Source organism: Mobula birostris, chromosome 15, assembly GCF_030028105.1.
Source record: "Mobula birostris isolate sMobBir1 chromosome 15, sMobBir1.hap1, whole genome shotgun sequence".
Lineage (NCBI taxonomy): Eukaryota > Metazoa > Chordata > Chondrichthyes > Myliobatiformes > Myliobatidae > Mobula > Mobula birostris.
This window is the reverse complement of record NC_092384.1, coordinates 43,154,853-43,172,538: the sequence shown is the minus strand read 5'-3', so window position 1 is coordinate 43,172,538 and position 17,686 is coordinate 43,154,853. Positions and strand designations below refer to the sequence as shown.

Here is a 17,686-nt window from a genome sequence, read left to right as displayed (position 1 = left end):
AGCTGTATCATCTTCCATTTCATTTGCAAATGTCCGTGGTTAGAATCTAAGGATGTGAAAGTTATTGCCACATCTAGCATCAGTGAAGCGGCACTGTTCAGAGTCGAGGGTATGTGACACTTGTAAACAAAATACCACGCGTTCCCAGAGTTCCTTGATTTGCGTATTTCCTGGAATAATGTGTTATAAAATTTCAGATAGAGACTCTAACTCTGACTCCCGGTCTCCCGGTCAACAATGCTGAGTGGTTCCAGTATTGAAAGAGGGTAAATTTCCAGATTTAATGATGACTAATCAGATTTGTTTATTGATCAAACATTACAGGTTATTTTATCTAGCTCATAGGCATGGCATTGGGCCAGAGGTTAAATTACTATCGCAATGGTGTCCTTGGAATTTAAGTTCAGTTAATACTCTGGATCAAAAACAACAAAACCATCAGATTGATATTGGAATCCCCATCTGGTTCACTAATGTACTTAACGGGAGAGTATAACTCATCCTACCCTGTATGGTGTGTATATGATCCTAGACTCAAGAGCAGAAAATAGTCTGACAAGCCAATCTGCTAAGGGACATGGAGGAATGGGTAATAATATTTGTGTTACCAGCTAGGTATGATGACATGTAGAAAAAAAATTAAAAACAGAACTCTTCATTAGATCAGCTTCATTGAACCATTGAAACAGCAGGTTTCATTCATCTATGAAATCCGTTGAATAATGGAAGTTGATTGTAGTTTACAAGTACCGTCACGGGAAGCTGGATTGAGGGATGATAGTGCAGCCTTTACATTGATTCTTTGATGACACCCACTTAGCTCAAAATCACGAGCTGTTTACTATTAGCCCTGAAAAATAAAAAGTTTAAAAAATGCCCACCTTGATGTAGCCTTGTAGTAGAATCAGGAGACTGATGTCAGCAAATTGCATGGTGTTCAGATTCCTTACAAACTTGCTACCACTTTATCTGATGCCATCAACATTCTTGCCACTCTCTGTGTCTTCACCTTCATTAAGTAGATCAATGTTGGTCAGTTCAACTTGCATACAAACTGTGCACATACAATAAATAAATAAATAATACTGAGTGCACGAGTTGTAGAGTGTTTGAAAGTGAGGGTCATATGTTGTGGAATCAATTCAGAGTTGAGGTGAGTCAAGTTATCTTTGCAGGTTCAAGAACCTGACAGTTCAAGAGTGACAACTATTTCTGAATTTGATGTGGGACCCACGGGTCCTGTATTTTCTTTCCAGTGGCAGCAGCGGGAAGAGAGCATGGTCTGGGTACTAGGGGTCCTGGATGGATGCTGCTGTCTTGTGGCAGTGCTCCTTGAAGATGTGCTCAGTGGTGGAGAGGGCTTTGCCAATGGTGGACTGGGCTGTATTCGCCACTTTTTGTAGGCTTTTCCATTCTTGAGCATTGGCATTTCCATACCAGGCCATACTGCGTCTAGTCAGAATACTCTCCACTGTGCATCTATAGAAGTTTGTCAAAGCTTTAGATGTCGTGTCAAATCTGTTCAAACTAAGGAAGTAAAGGTACTGTCATGTCTTCATTGTAATGGCACTCGGGTGCTGGTTATCTAGTATAATAATGCCAAGAATATTAAAGTTACTGACCCTTTTCACTTCCAATTCCCTGCATTATCTCCATGTCCCTCATTCCTTTCATATTCAGTAATCTATTCAGATGGGTTTTGAAGGAACTCAAAAGGTGCTCATCCACATTGCTTCAGGGTTGCAAATTCCAAGAGTCATTACCTTTTGCTTGAAAAATTTCTCTTCATTTCAGTTCAAAACAACCTACCCCTTATTCTGAGATTGTGATCTCTTATTTACCCCTCAGCTAGAGGAAATTATGTCTCTGCATCTAGCCCATCAAGTGTTTTAAGAAGTTTCAATGTAAATTCCTCTTATTCTGAGATCTTTTTGCTTGTGCACCCTAAAATCTAACGGACGATCCCATTAAAAACAAGGTTTAGATGAAAAATGTTCATTTTTTTTTACTTGCAGATCAGTTTTCCAGACCAGACAGCAATAACTTTTTGTCTAATAAAGAACTACAATAGTAAAAGGAACTAATAGATGAAATTTTAAGAAACTGTTTGTAACTTCAGTGATATTCTTCAAATCAATGGTATTGAGCAAAATATAATCTAACGTGTTCAAATCAAACAGATTAACTAAAAAAGTTAAATGTACTTTCAACCATCATTACATTTGTAATCTCCTGTTTGAAATACCTTTGACTTTGGAAGTACTTTGATTAGGTTAGAGGTTGAAATTAGTTGATATAAAAAGGTCATCATTTTAAATTGAACTGTATTTATTTACATATCCATCCAACTAATTTTGTCTGGATTTATCTGATTCTCTGAAGGATGGATTGATTGTGGAAAATATGCACGATATTCCATACACTTCAAGTGTTGGTCCAGAAGTGACTGCTGTCATGGCGACTATATGTGCTGCTGTCAGACAGTCTCATCCCAGAATTCCTCTGGGGGTTCAGATTCTTTCTGCAGCCAATCCACAAGCATTGGCAGTTGCACTTGCAGCAGGTCTGTATGTCAGTAAAAATTGTGTTGCAGTCCTCGATCACACACAAAAATAGTTCTTACTTTTAGAAGTTGATGCATATCTTTAATATGTAATAGCAATAATATTCCATATTAGCTATCCCACCTTAATAAGGATGCAATACATTACTTTGACATTAACTTTTAAGGCATCCGTTAGCCTTGCGTGACCATGGATCTGCGCCTGGAAAGTCTTCACTCTCCAGGGCGCAGGCCTGGGCAAGGTTGTATGGAAGACCAGCAGTTGCCCATGCTGCAGGTCTCCACTCTCCACAACACCAGTGTTGTCCAAGGGAAGGGCATTAGAACCCATACAGCTTGACGCCGGTGTCGTCGCAGAGCAATGTGTGATTAAGTGCCGTGCTCAAGGACACAACACGCTGCCTGGGCTGGGGCTCGAACTCACGACCTTCAGATCGCTAGTCAAATGCCTTAACCACTTGGCCACGTGCCCACATGATATTAACTAATGCTTGAAATTATAATCACGATATTAACTAATTCTTGAAATTCTAATTATGACACAACATTTCAAGATATTAAAAGCTAGCTATTTGGATAGTCTTCACTGGAAGCTAAGACACATGCAGTGTGTAATGTTCAGACCTATTCTGTACATTGTTAAATCTCTTGTTATAGCTCATCCTTGATGAAGTGTGTTCGGATTGTTTAAGAAATAGAAGTCAGAATCAATAGAAATTAAACATTTTTTGAATATGCCGCAAGATCTTGCTCTTGATAAGATTCCAGCAAAATCAGTGGAAAAACATCTCCAAGATGTCAAAATTTATTCTTGGGTGAGAACAATTGTTAATATCCAAAGCCATAACTTGGATATTGTATAAAAGCAGAAGGAGAAATCTGTTCACTGTCTGGTATCTCATTTCAATTGTATAAACTAGAGCTGACTGTGGCAGATAAAAGAGAAAGTACCAGAAATTGTTTTTGGTGTGTTGTAGGAAACTTCAGGTTGTTCTGGTTGTGACTGTTAAAAAGCCCAGGCAGAATGGATGTGGAGGGGACGTTTCCTACAGTGGATGAGTCTGGGACCAGTTGGTACAGCCTTAGAATAGAGGGATGTCCATTTAGGACAGAGAGGAGAAGGTACTTCTTTAGCCAGAGAATGGTGAATCTGTGGAATTCATTGCCAAGGACAGCTGCAGAGGCTAAGTCATTGAATATACTTAAAGCAGAGGTTGATACGTTCTTGGTTAGTCAGGGTGTCAAATGTTATGGGGAGAAGGCAGAGAAATGAGGTTGAGAGGGATAGTAAATCAGCCACGATGAAATGATGGAGCAGACGCAATGGGCCGTGTGGACTAATTCTGTTCCTATGTCTTATGATCTTCTACATATAAATATAAATGTTCACATGTCTAACCTTAAGTTATTATTAGACGTGTGCCAGAGTTTCATGTAAGCAGTTCTGTTCTGTTATCCAAACATGAAGTCACTTCTCTGTTCTCTAACAACCACACATTTCTCTTCTATGTCACCAATTCCAATATTAAAAGTGCATGTGACTCCCTGTGACCTATAAAAGGACAGCTTGAATTCAATAGGCAATGAAACACTCTGAAGCATAATGATATCTGCATCCAGCTACTTTTCCTTACAATTTCATTTCTGGACAAGAGTGTGGCCATGCTCAGAATAAACATGATCAAAGTTCTTATACATTTATCTCTTAGATGCTGATTTTATTCGAGTGGAAGGATTTGTATTCTCACAAGTTTCAGATGAAGGATTTCTGGATGCATGTGCTGGTGACCTTCTCAGATATCGCAGACAAATAGGAGCTGAGAACGTTCAAATCTTCACTGACATTAAGAAAAAACACAGGTATTTCTAAAATTGCTGATAATTTCTACCAGCATTCAATAAGCTGCAAAAATATTTTGCAGATGTATCTGCTTTTGACAAGAAATAGATTAACACTCCCCATCAACACACACAAAATGCTGGAGGAACTCAGCAGGCCAGGCAGTGTCTATGGAAAAAAAGTACAGTCGACCTTTCGGGGTGAAATATCAACTGTACTTTTTTCCATAGATACTGCTTAACCCGCTGAGTTCCTCCAGCATGTTGTGTGTGTTGCTTGGATTTCCAGCTTCTGCAGATTTTCTCTTGTTTAACACTCCCAATAATATGTTTTGAGGCATTACTTTCTTAAATTCAAGATGATATTGTATTTGTTTCAATGGTATTTGAACTAATTGCAGTTTCAGATATTTACTTACAAGTGTTGTTTTGAAGGCTTCAAATTTGTATGGTGAAAGCATTAATTCTATTCTATGCCTTGTCCACTTGACTGGTTATAGTCAATGGCTGCAGATAGCTGGTTGTGTATCCCAGCTGTTGCACTGATACTCAACTGGGGACCCAGTAGTTTGCTAACTGAAGAACACCACCATGTACCTAGGACAACAGCTAGTAGGAACAGACATTACATTCCTATTTTTAATGACATGACAGTCCTTCCAGGTGAGGCGACACTTCACCTGTGAGTCGGCTGGGGTGATACACTGCGTCTGGTGCTCCCGATGTGGCCTTCTGTATATTGGCGAGACCCAACGCAGACTGGGAGATCGTTTTGCTGAACACCTACGCTCTGTCCGCCAGAGAAAGCAGGATCTCCCAGTGGCCACACATTTTAATTCCACGTCCCATTCTCACTCTGATATGTCTATCCACGGCCTCCTCTACTGTAAAGATGAAGCCACACTCAGACTGGAGGAACAACGCCTTATATTCCGTCTGGGTAGCCTCCAACCTGATGGCATGAACATTGACTTCTCTAACTTCCGCTAATGCCCCACCTCCCCCACGTACCCCATCCGTTATTTATTTATATACACACATTCTTTTTCTCTCTCTCCTTTTTTTTCCCTCTGTCCCTCCTGGGTTTTTCCCCCCTCCCCCTTTTCTTTCTCCCAAGGCCTCCTTTCCCATGATCCTCTCATATCCCTTTTGCTAATCACCTGTCCAGCTCTTGGCTCCATCCCTCCTGCTCCTGTCTTCTCCTATCATTTTGGATCTCCCCCTCCCCCTCCAACTTTCAAATCTCTTACTAGCTCTTTTTTCAGTTAGTCCTGACGAAGGGTCTGGGCCCGAAACGTCGACTGTACCTCTTCCTAGAGATGCTGCCTGGCCTGCTGTGTTCACCAGCAACTTTGATGTGTGTTGATTACATTCCTGTTCTCTATTTTCTTCTTGAGAAATATTACTCACTCTGTCTTTGATTCCATTAATTGTTCCCTCATGTAAAATTTAAATTCCTTAAGGAGTACTTGTGCTGCTTCCTCCACTGTCTTTCTGAATGTTACTATAGAGAGAGCGCAGAGGAGATTTACAAGGATGTTGCCTAGTTTGGAGAGCATGTCTTATGAGAATAGGTTGAGTGAACTTGGCCGTTTTTTCTTTGGAGCGACAGAGGATGAGAGGTGACCTGATAGAGGTGTATAAGATGATGAGAAGCATTGATCGTGTGGATTGCTAGAGGCTTTTTCCCAGGGCTGGAATGGCTAACAAGAGGGGCCTAGTTTTAAGATGCTTGGAAGTGGGTACAAGGGGGATGTCAGAGGTAAGTTTTTCACACAGAGAGTGGTGGGTGCGTGGAATGCACTGCCAGTGATGATGGTAGAGGCAGATACAATAGGGTCTTAGATAGATATATGGAGCTTAGAGGGCTATGCGCTAGGGAAGTTCTAGGCAGTTTCTAGAGTAGGTTACATGGTCGGCACAACATTGTGACTGAAGGTCCTGTAATGTGCTGTAGATTTCTGTGTTTCTATGTTCTGCCACCCTAAGTCCCACTGTCTGCTCGCTAAGTCCTGTTAATTGTGTTCATCTGCACTTCGTATCCTGCTCTCACTATCTCTGCTAGTCCTCATCTGACCCTACATGTCTTTACCTCTTTTCCCATGAACCACGGCATTAAAATATATTGGAGTAATTTCAATGTGGAGGTGACATTCTATATGTGTGGTACAGACTACCATTATTACAACTCAGTACAGTAAGCTTCTCAGCCAATTTACAATGGAAGGAAGCTGAGTTGGGATCTGTGTGCCAACCTAAGTAATAATAAAGCATCTAATTTTGGATCTCTGTTACCCTTGTACTGCCAGAGCATCTGATTATTCTGGTGAATTTGGTGTGCCCCTCCCAAATTCATGTATTATAACTGTTTCAAAACTATTAAACTTCAGGTCATTGGGAGGTCCCAAATGCATGACCCATGTTCTATCTTGGTAATGATGCAGCAGAGATTGCTGCACCATTAACTTCACTATCAATTGAATGTCATTGTTGGTAAATCTGTGAGCCTCCTTTAACTCTGCTCACGTCCCAAAACACCTGACTGCCATCATTCTTTTTTAAGACAGGCAATTTATCTTTTCTCTAAGGCTATCAAAGATTTCTGGTACCCGTCCCCCCATCATTTTTGTAACCATTCGTTTTAAAAGTGCTGGGAATGCTTTTTTTACATCCTCGTCATAGGATGGGGGTAGGTACTTCATAGTATTCATTAGGTGCATAGAAGTTTTTATATCTAAACATCCCCAGTCGATGTCACTTCAGTCTACTTTATGGGAATGTAGGGCTCACAGCCACTACTGTTCTCCCACATGGTTTCTCATGTTCCTTGTACTTTGCGTACTTTACTGATGCTGTTTCATTTTGTTCATGTTGCTTCTTTGCTATGGCTGCTCCGTTTTTATATTAGTCACTTTCTTGCCCTTCCCATCAAGCCTTTTGCTTCAGCAAGAGGAGCCTCTGGATTGTAACCTCTCACTTTCATCTTTTTAAATTTTTTATTATGATTCACAAATGTTTGTACTGTGGATCAGTGGCCAGCTTATTCCGTTAACGATGAATGCTGGAAAGCCTCTGCAAATGAGAGTTCACAAATACTCTATTGACCAAGAAACTTCCAGTGCTTTATTGTATTTGCATTAAATGGTTAGGTGTAGAATTTTACAGTTTCACAATAAATTATCAGAAGCCTGTTTTGCTTTGTGGATTGTGCTCATCAATTATTGATTTCTGTTGAATGTGGTTATCCCATTCTACTTGTAGATAATGATTTGGCCTCTGACCATCAGTGTGTACAGAATTATTTGTGGCCTTGTTTGTCTTTCTTTATCACATCCTGTGACCTTGCTTTTCTGTTCAAAACGTACATTCTAACTCTCATTATTTCAATTAACTCTGCCTTGCAGGCTAAACACTTCTTTAGTCTATTGACTGTACCAAATGACCTTCCAACTAACTACACCAGCTTGGTTTAATTTCCCACAATCCTTTTTCTAGTAAATAAGGGACTTAGGTTAGCCATTTTACAGACTCTCCACATTTTCTTATAGTTCCTGGAGATTCCTTCTCCAGACAGGTTCCATTGGTAAATATATGGTGATAAGTATACGGTGGGAGAAAATGTTTGCAAAACTACATTAGAAGGCCACCTAGATGGAAATCGAGAAGCTATTTATTGCCCTGGCTGAGTTCCAGTCTGGACTTAATAGGCTAAATTGTCTCCTGTGCTGTCGCCATCTTCGAATTCTTCTCACTATTCCCCTTTTGCTCTATTTTTTTTAAAGTTTTGCACTGACCTATTGCCACAGAACAACCAGTTTCATGGCATACTCTTATATAAGTGATAATAAACCTGATTCTGAGAATTATATAACAATCCCAAGAAAATTGTGGTGTATTGATTGTTATTGGGATTTTAAACCAATAATTTGAAAAAATAGTCTTTATTCTTGACATCTGTAGTAATTTCAATCCAGTTTATAAGCAATATGGAGTTAAAAAAATTCTGGTCTCAGCAATGATGAATATGAAGTTAATGGATTATTGTAATAACCCATCTAGTTCACCGATTTTACTCCAGGAAAGAAATCTACTGCCTCTCATGGATGGGAGGTGTATGGAGGGATATGGTCGGTGTGCAGGTCAGTGGGACTAGGCAGAAAGTGGTTCGGCACAGCCAAGAAGGGCCAAAAGGCCTGTTTCTGTGCTGTAGTTTCTATGGTTTCTACGGTTTCTATGGTTGTCTTTCTCCAGCCCACAGCAGTGCAGTTAACTATCCTCTGAAATGGCCTAGCAAACAAATTGGTTGTATCCAAAATTGGTGATGTGAAATCACAGCAACAAGTACCTCACTGATTTATAATAATGGTTTATTGTCATCATTCCAAGGGCAGTTGAGGTTAGTTGATACAGATTCGACTTGCCAGCAATACTCACATCAAATAAATTAAAAAGTAGGTTAACAAGAATAGGTAATAGGTATTAAGGATAGTGATTTTTCTTGGGCATATTATCGAGGCATATTTTCAGATTTGCTGAATTTTAGAAATGATAAACTCAGTATAGGAATATTGATTCATTCTAACATAGAAGTCTTTTGACATAGAGAAGATAGAAGCTTGGAAGCTCACTCTGCAAGATGTATCGGAACAGTAGAAGAGCAGCTGTGAAATGGTAAGATGGTATTTTCATTAGCATTTGAAATGAATTAAATAAGGAATTAGTTTTTGTATGTCAACTTTCCCATTCTCCACCAAGGAAATCTCACCATTATGTGCTCAGATGCAGTAGCTAATTTCCAAGCCGTAAGTAACAGGAAGACCTCTCAACTTTTTGTGGGTGTTCACAGAGCAATGGAAGTGGGATGGTTGTTTTGGGGATGGGAGGTTTTAACACGTGGAGAGCTTCAGTCTTTCTATGAATGGTTACCACATTATCTTATTCATTTGTACAATAAAAGCTGTCAGATGGTGCAGCATCTAAGAGCTGGAATCCCTGACAAAGCAACATTTGCTCAGTTCCATAATGCCAACTTCAATTATGTGTTCAGTACTGGAGAGTGGCTTGGTGTTGTTACTGCCTAACTTAAGTGTGAATGCCATCACCCACCACTGTTATATCACACTAGACAATGAGCCTGTGAGAGAAATGATTAACAAGAGTATATGTTAAATCATGTAAGATGTCAGCCATGGTAGTACAGTGAATTATGTTTAACTGGCCATTGGTTGATCAGGGTAGCTATTTATTTGAGGCAACTCTTAAAGAACAAAAACTGCTGGGATTTCTTTAATTTATTTGGGACACTATACTGCTTAATTGGGACAGGGGACAGTTGACAGTTGCCAGACAGTTGTGTGCACTTCTGTGGTCGTTAGATACTACACCATGCTTAGGGCTAACAGTTTTTAAATAGTGTCAGTTGCCAAGTGTTTGTGTCCAAAAAGTAGAGATTTTTGTCAATGATAGTTGGTGACAAATAAGTAGTAAGGCAATTAAGAACTGTTTTGTTTCTCACAATTCCTCCGTCAAAAATGCCATCCTCTTCTCTCAATTCCTCCGTCTCTGCCGCATCTGCTCTCAGAATGAGGCTTTTCATTCCAGGACGAAGGAGATGTCCTCCTTTTTTAAAGAAAGGGGCTTCCCTTCCTCCACCATCAACTCTGCTCTCAAACGCATCTCTCCCATTTCACGCACATCTGCTCTCACCCCATCCTCCTGCCACCCCACTAGGAATAGGGTTCCCCTTGTCCTCTCCTACCACCCCACCAGCCTCCGGGTCCAACATATAATCCTCTGTAACTTCCGCCACCTCCAACGGGATCCCACCACTAAGCACATCTTTCCCTCCCCCCCCCGCTTTCCGTAGGGATCGCTCCGTACGTGACTGCCTTGTCCATTCGTCCCCTCATCCCTTCCCACCGATCTCCCTCCCGGCACTTATCCTTGTAAGTGGACAAGTGCTACACATGCCCTTACACTTCCTCCCTCACCACCATTCAGGGCCCCAGACGGTCTTTCCAGGTGAGGCGACGCTTCACCTGTAAGTCGGCTGAGGTGATATACTGCGTCCGGTGCTCCCGATGCAGCTTTCTATATATTGGTGAGACCCGACACAGGCTGGGAGACCATTTCGCTGAACACCTACGCTCTGTCCACCAGAGAAAGCAGGATCTCCCAGTGGCCACACATTTTAATTCCACGTCCCATTCCCATTCTGATACGTCCATCCACGGCCTCCTCTACTGTCAAGATGAAGCCACACTCAGGTTGGAGGAACAACACCTTGTATTCCGTCTGGGTAGCCTCCAACCTGATGGCATGAACATTGACTTCTCAAACTTCCATTAATGCCCCACCTCCCCCTCGTACCCCATCCATTATTTCTCTCTCTCTCTCTCTCTCTCTCTCTCTCTCTCTCTCTCTCTCTCCTTTTTCTCCCTCAGTCCCTCTCACTATACTTCTTGCCCATCCTCTGGGTTTCCCCCTCCCCCTTTCTTTCTCCCTTTCTTTCTTCCATGATCCTCTCATATCCCTTTTGCCAATCAACTTTCCAGCTCTTAGCTCCATCCCTCCCCCTCCTGTCTTCTCCTATCATTTTGGATCTCCCCCTCCCCCTCCCACTTTCAAATCTCTTACTATCTCTTCTTTCAGTTAGTCCTGACGAAGGGTCTCGGCCTGAAACGTCAACTGTACCTCTTCCTATAGATGTTGCCTGGCCTGCTGCGTTCGCCAGCAATTTTTATGTGTGTTGCTGTTTTGTTCAATGTGGTTTAAAGCATTCAGGCTTGGTGGTGCCAGAAAAGGCTGGGAGTGAAAAGGAAACAATTTCACCACTTCAACAAGTTAGGAACTATGAAGAGTTTAAAGGTATCAACAATCATCTTGAATGTTATAATGAAAATGAAGATTTAGAGGGTACAATTGTTGAAAGCATTGTAGGAAGGCAGTCCATTACCTGCACCAAGTTTCCGCTGATTTTAGACCTAAAGATCTTTTAGCTTTTTGAGCACCTTCTCTCTTGTAATAGTAACTGCACCCACTTTATTTACAGTCAATCAGAAGAACATATCAGCATAAACTGGATGAATTCTTCCACCAATAACTATTGGGAACTAATGCACAGTTTTATAGTACAGTGGTAGTTTTGCTCGTGTTCTCATTTGTTCTGTATTTCATTTAAATACATAATTTTTTACTTAGTTAAATGGTAGTTTTACTTTTTTTTAATACCTTTTCAACTATTTCCATGAAACCTTGGCTATTGGTGTAGCTGCTTAATTGGACCAAGTGTACTAGTCCCAATGTGTCCCAGTTAACTGGAATCCACTGGATTAGAATTCCTGCCTTGAATCAAATGACCATGGATTCATTCTTCACTCCAGAGTGTTCAACAAATAATTTAGGCTGATAGTTCTGTCTTGTCAAAAGTGCCATTCTTCACTTATGATCAAAAAACTGGGTCCAAACTGCCAGCTCAAGTGCAAGAAGAAAAATAGGTTTCTTTCAGTATTATGAACTCTCAGTCAACAGCATTAAAATGGATTATATGATCATTCGTCCATTGATATTTGTAAGTCCTCGCAAAGTGCAAATTTGTTGCCACGTTTGGCTCTGTTATAATCAAAATTACATTTCTAAAGTGTTTTTACTGACTATGTTGCACTTAAGAACAGGTACACCATAAATACAAATATTTCTGTTGGTTGTGTGAAATGACAAGAGATGTATTGAGGGTTAGCCAATTGAAATCATCACCAGTTCTTAGAAAGAAAGCTAACCAGACCTTGATACACTTTCCAAGAGGAAATGTGTCTACAAATGGTTTCAGTACCCAGTTTGAAGAACTGGTTGTGATTCTGGTTGTTTGTTTACAAAAGCATTGAATGTATTGTACAAAAGAAGAAAAGCTAAGCTAATATCTAAGAAGAAATGATCCACAAGGAGTGGCTGCAACTCAGGATTTCATAGGTTTATGTAGATATTATAAAATAATCACAACTATAAGAATAGGAGATGAAGTGGAGGACATGGTCCTTCAAGCCAGCTCAGTATCGTGGTTTATCAGATCTTGGCTTCTACTCTATATTTCCTCCCCTTTCTCATCAATTTTGACTCCTCTATAGTTTAAAAATCTGTCTCAGCCTTGAGTATATTCAGTGACTTGCTTTCCATAGTTCCTTGCGGTAGAGAATGCCAAAGATTCAACAAACATCTTCCTGATCGCCATCTTAAACAGACAACCCATTATCCTGCAGCTATCACAAACAAGAGAAAATCTGCAGATGCTGAAAATCCGAGCATCGCACACAAAACGCTGTAAGAAGTCAGGAGACCAGGCAGCATCTACAGAAAAGAGTCTAATCAACATTTTGTGCCGAAGCCCTTCATCAGGACTGGAGAGGGAAAAAAGAGGAGTCAAGAGTTAGAAGGTGGGGGAGGGGAGGAAGAAACACAATGTGATAGGAGAAACCGGGAGAAGGGGGGAAGGGTGGAGTAAAGACCTGAAAGGTTGATTGGTGAAAGAGATACAGTCACCACGTTCCCAAGCTTTAGGTTCCTCTATGAGATGAAACAACCTCTCAGATTTTATTCCATCAAACCTCCTCTCTTTTAACTTCCGTTCACAATAGACCCAATGTGCTGAATCTCTCCTCAGAGGCTAATCCCTTCATCACAGGAATCGGCCTTGACAACATTTTGTGAACTTTGTTCAATGCAAGCATATCCCTCATTGAATAAGGAGACTAAAACAGTACAGATATGGAATCAGCAACAGCCCGTAGAAAAAAAAAGACAAAAATTTAGTTGACTCCCGCAGTAATCAAAATGAAGGAATAAATAAAATTATGCCAATTAAAATACAAATTACACACAAAGACCTTAGACAGAGGAATTTGTATGGAGAATTAATGTTTCACTACTTAGGGAACAATTATAGGTTGGAATGGGTCGCTGAAGGAGACCACGGAACTGAATAGTCTGAAAAAGATTAAGCAATTATTAGGGAACTAATGGATGACTGAAATATATCACTTTGATGCTTCCTGAGCATACTGTGTAATTTAGCCTTATCAGCTTTACAGGCTTCATTCCTCATTAGTTTGCCAGCACTGATTCCTTAGCATGTCGGTTTTAAAACTACTCTGCTGTTTGAAATAATAATTTGCCTGTTGTTCACTGGTTTCTTTTCAGCTCACATGCTGTGACATCAGATATCAGTGTATCAGAGACCGGCAGGGCTGCAGAATTCTTCCTCTCTGACGGTGTCATACTAACTGGGGTAGCCACTGGGATGGAGGCAAATCCTGCAGAACTGAAAGGTGTGTGGAATCTTCTTTGTCTTGCTTATATCCTTCAGCTTTCAGTAGTTTTCATGCAAATGAAAATTGCATGAAACATGCAAACAATGATGAGCAGATCGATTTTTTTTGGCCAAATTAACCTTTTCACCTCATTGTGATACATTTATAATGAATGCACTTTCTGCCCAATCCAACCCACGGAGAAAGCCCCAGGTCTGTTTTGGGGAAAGGGATTTCCTCATGATCTGACCATCCAAGTCTTCACCCTATCTCAGCATCTATCTAGATTATCAGAACTGATCCAGGAAATTACTTCTGCCACGATTATTCTATGAAGTAGCTTTATTTTGTAAGAAAAGATCACTACCCTGGGGTGAAGCTAATCCATTCATATATAAAAGAATTTGATGAAATTGGAGTCCACCATGACCAAGCAGATTATTCAAGAGATCTGTACTTCTGAGAAAAAAGCCATTTCCTGACATCAGAAACATAGGAAAACTGGAGCAGGAGTAGGCCATGAGGCACCTTGGGCCTGCTCCACCATTCCATATAATTATGACTTATCCATGCTGGTTTCAACTCCTGGCCCTTACCATAACCCTCAATTCCTTGATATTTTAAATATGTACAGTACTGTGTAAAAGGTCTTGAGCACAAATATATACAGTAGCTAGGGTGCCTAAGACTTTGGGACAGTACTGCATTTGTCAGTGTGGAGCAGAGATAAATCTCTAAATCTGGCTGGAGTAAAATATGTTGGAAATGTTGAGGATGGAGCGCTGCAGGAGGGATGTGGGACAGGAGTTGTTGCGGGTACAGACACACCCAGCCCTGAGACACCTAGGCAAGGTAACTTAATTCCAAACAGTTGGTTTATTGATCATTACAGAATGTCTCTCTGGTGCTTCCTGCTCCCTCCCCTCTCTCCCCCCCCCCCCCATCCCCCTTCCCACTCTCAGTCCATAATAGCAACCCATATCAGAATCTGGTTTATCATCACTCACATAAGTCGTGAACTTTTTTTTTGGTGGCAGCAGTACAGTGCTGTACATAAAATTACTACAGTGTTGTGAAAAAAGTGTTTGGCACCTTAGCTATATATATGTGCTTAAGACTTTTGCACACTGATGTATCTATTTCTACCTGAGAAATATCAAATAATCTAGAATCTGCTATATTAGGGGCAGAGGATTCCATAAATTCCAGAAATTCCTAGGTTTCTCAATTTTAAATGATTGGCCTCTTATTTTGTAGGTATGCCCTTTGCTTGTGACTCTCATTCGTGAAAACATCTCAGGATCAACTTGTCAAGCACTTCTTAGGATTTTGCATGTTTGAATAACAACGCCAGTTATTCTTCTAAACTGTAAGAAATATGAACCCTAAATTGTCTAGCCTTTATTGGTAGGACAACCTTCTCATCTCAAGAATTAGCCTGATAAATCTCCTTTGTATTGATGCCAAGCTTATTTGTTTTAATTAAGAGAGCCAGTATTCCAGATGTGGCCTCACCAAAGTCCTGTACTATGATAACAAAGCCTGTCTGTTCTCAATTCCAACCCCTTCAAAGGAAGGTCCAACAAGCAGTTGAGAAAGCCAATATGCCCCTTCTTAACTGCTTGGTGGACCTTCCTGCTAACCTTTTGTTATTCATGCACGACAACATTCAGATTCCTCTAAACGTCACTTTCTTGCAACCTTCCTCTATTTAGATAATAATCTGCCTTTTCATTCCTCTTGTCAAAATGCCTGACCTCATACCTTCCCATATTAACCTGCATTTGTCAGATTTTTGCCCACGTGTCCCATTGTAAAATCACAAAGTTCTCATCTACTGTACCCGTTTTCTTGTCAATGCCAAACATGGAAAGCTCACAATTTTTCCCCTCCTCCTGCTGATTAATAATAAGCAGGAAACAATTGTTGGTCAAGAATCTTTACCTGCAGTACTCTAGCCTGAAAAGGATGAATGCATTGTAACTCTTTGATGTAACAGCCCATTTTCTGTCTATGCCAACAAACTTCCGCCAATACCTTGGGCTCTTAATTTATGCAGCAGACTACTTTGTGGCACCTTGTCAAATACTTTTTAACTATATTTTACAGCTCTCCCATTTATTAGCTCTCCATGTCACATCGCCAAAAGAATTTGAGCTAATTTGTCAAACTTGATTTAAGAACTCGCTTTTCTAAATGATTAGTTATTTCCTCTTTTGATTATTGACTCTCGCATGTAGCCAACATTAGGCGTTAACTAACTCGCCTATAGTTCACTGCCTTTCTTCCTCTGTTTTTGAATAAGAGAATTACATTGGCTGTTTTCCAATCATCTGGTACTCTTGCAAAATTTAATTAGTTTTGAAAATTTTCAGCCAATGGGTCCACAGAGACATACAGCATGAAAACAGGCCCTTCAGCCCATCTTGTCCATGCCAAATACGTCTTTCCAAACTAATCCCATTTACCTGTGTTTAGCCCATACCTCTCTAAGCTATTTATATCCAGATGTCTTTTAAACATTGTAATTGTACCTGCCTCTAGAACTTCCTTTGGTATATAGTTACATATATCCACTCTCCTTTGTGTGAAAAAGTTTCTACTCATATCCCAGTTAAAGTTCAAACCTTTTGAACAGTACCAGGGCTGAGGCTTCTTTGGATCCTTCTATTGCCTGCTTGCAGTCACATCATCCTACTCCTCACCCTATGTCAGTTAAGAGATAGTTAACCTAATATAGCTGATTGTCTGCTGGAATACTGTCTCCAAGTAGTTCCCTCTGTCTCTGAACCTAGGGCTGACTTTCTTTATCTTAAAATTGTGAGCACACTGTTCTGTGCCTGATCAGAAAATACTGTTAATATGCATACAGCTAGTCTTTTGATTTTATTTAACGTCGGTGACATATCCTGTGCTTGTCTGGTGAAGGCTCTTCAATTTGAAACGTTAATAGTTGTTTCTTTTCACAGTTGCTGACCCACTAAGTGGTTCCAGCATTTTATGTTTTTATCCTGTTTCCTACTATCGGTGTTAACTGATAGGTTTACGGTTGCATGAATCTGTCATACAGTTCTCCCAGATGGGAAATTGTCCCAGAGTACTAAGTTGATAAAAGGTATGGTCAAAGAGCTTGCATAGTATGTATCCTTTCCCACCAAAGATATTATTTACCTTCATTTGGCCTTTTTACATTCGTAATCCTATCTAAAACAATATGTTTAGTAGGGTAAAAATTATTAGGTTTATCATTATTATTCTGATTATCCCCTGTGAATCAAACATTATTTGGAAGCTTGAAGGTCAAAACGTTCCGAGGCATCTGTTCTGCATTCTGCTTCTTTCCTAACTTTCTGTCCTTGGCAATTTGATTCTAGATTTCAATTGAAAAGATCTATTATTTTATTTACTTAGAAATGCAGTGCAGAATAGGCCCTTCCGGTCCTTTGAGCCACGTTGCCCAGCAACCACAGTTTAACCCTAGCCTAATCATGGGGCAGTTTACAATGACAGTTAACCCACTAACCAGTATGTCTTTGGACACTGGGAGCAAACTGGAGGGTGCGGAGAAGACCCATGTATTCCATGGGGAGGATGTACAGACTCCTTTCAGATGACGTCGGATTTGAACTCCAAACTTTGACACCCCTGAGCTTTAATAGTGTCACACTAACCCCTACGCTACCATAGCATCTGATTATTTAATCCTCTTGTTGAGAATCCTTTTTTTACCATTATCCTTTGAGCTTTGCTTTTCTATAGTTGTTCCTTGAAGCTTTCAGTTTTCTCCCTTCTACCACTCCACAGGTAAACTAATTAAATTTCATGAAATAAAAGTTCTGAATTCATATGCTCTGCCTTTTTCTACGTGGATTCCATTTTGTGTTCTGCAGCATAAAACAATTTAATACTGCACTATAACATCTGGATTATCAGTCCTCAAGGGATACAGGTTATTTGTTTTAATTGCATCTCTGGCATTCTT

General features: G+C 40.3%; 1 protein-coding gene across 5 annotated transcripts in view; it reads left to right on the top strand.

Annotated features, from left to right (window-relative positions):
• LOC140210584 (uncharacterized protein F13E9.13, mitochondrial) overlaps positions 1-17,686 on the top strand; it is a 45,688-nt gene that overhangs the window by 16,814 nt on the left and 11,188 nt on the right. For 4 of the 5 annotated variants that reach the window (XM_072279683.1, XM_072279680.1, XM_072279681.1 and 1 more), the window contains 3 exons: positions 2,383-2,563; positions 4,273-4,423; positions 13,595-13,722. In XM_072279683.1, the coding sequence (XP_072135784.1) occupies positions 2,383-2,563; positions 4,273-4,423; positions 13,595-13,722 (460 nt within the window). Of the gene's footprint in view, positions 1-2,382; positions 2,564-4,272; positions 4,424-13,594; positions 13,723-14,961; positions 17,679-17,686 lie in introns of those variants that run through there. The other variant, XM_072279684.1, reaches the window with a different exon arrangement.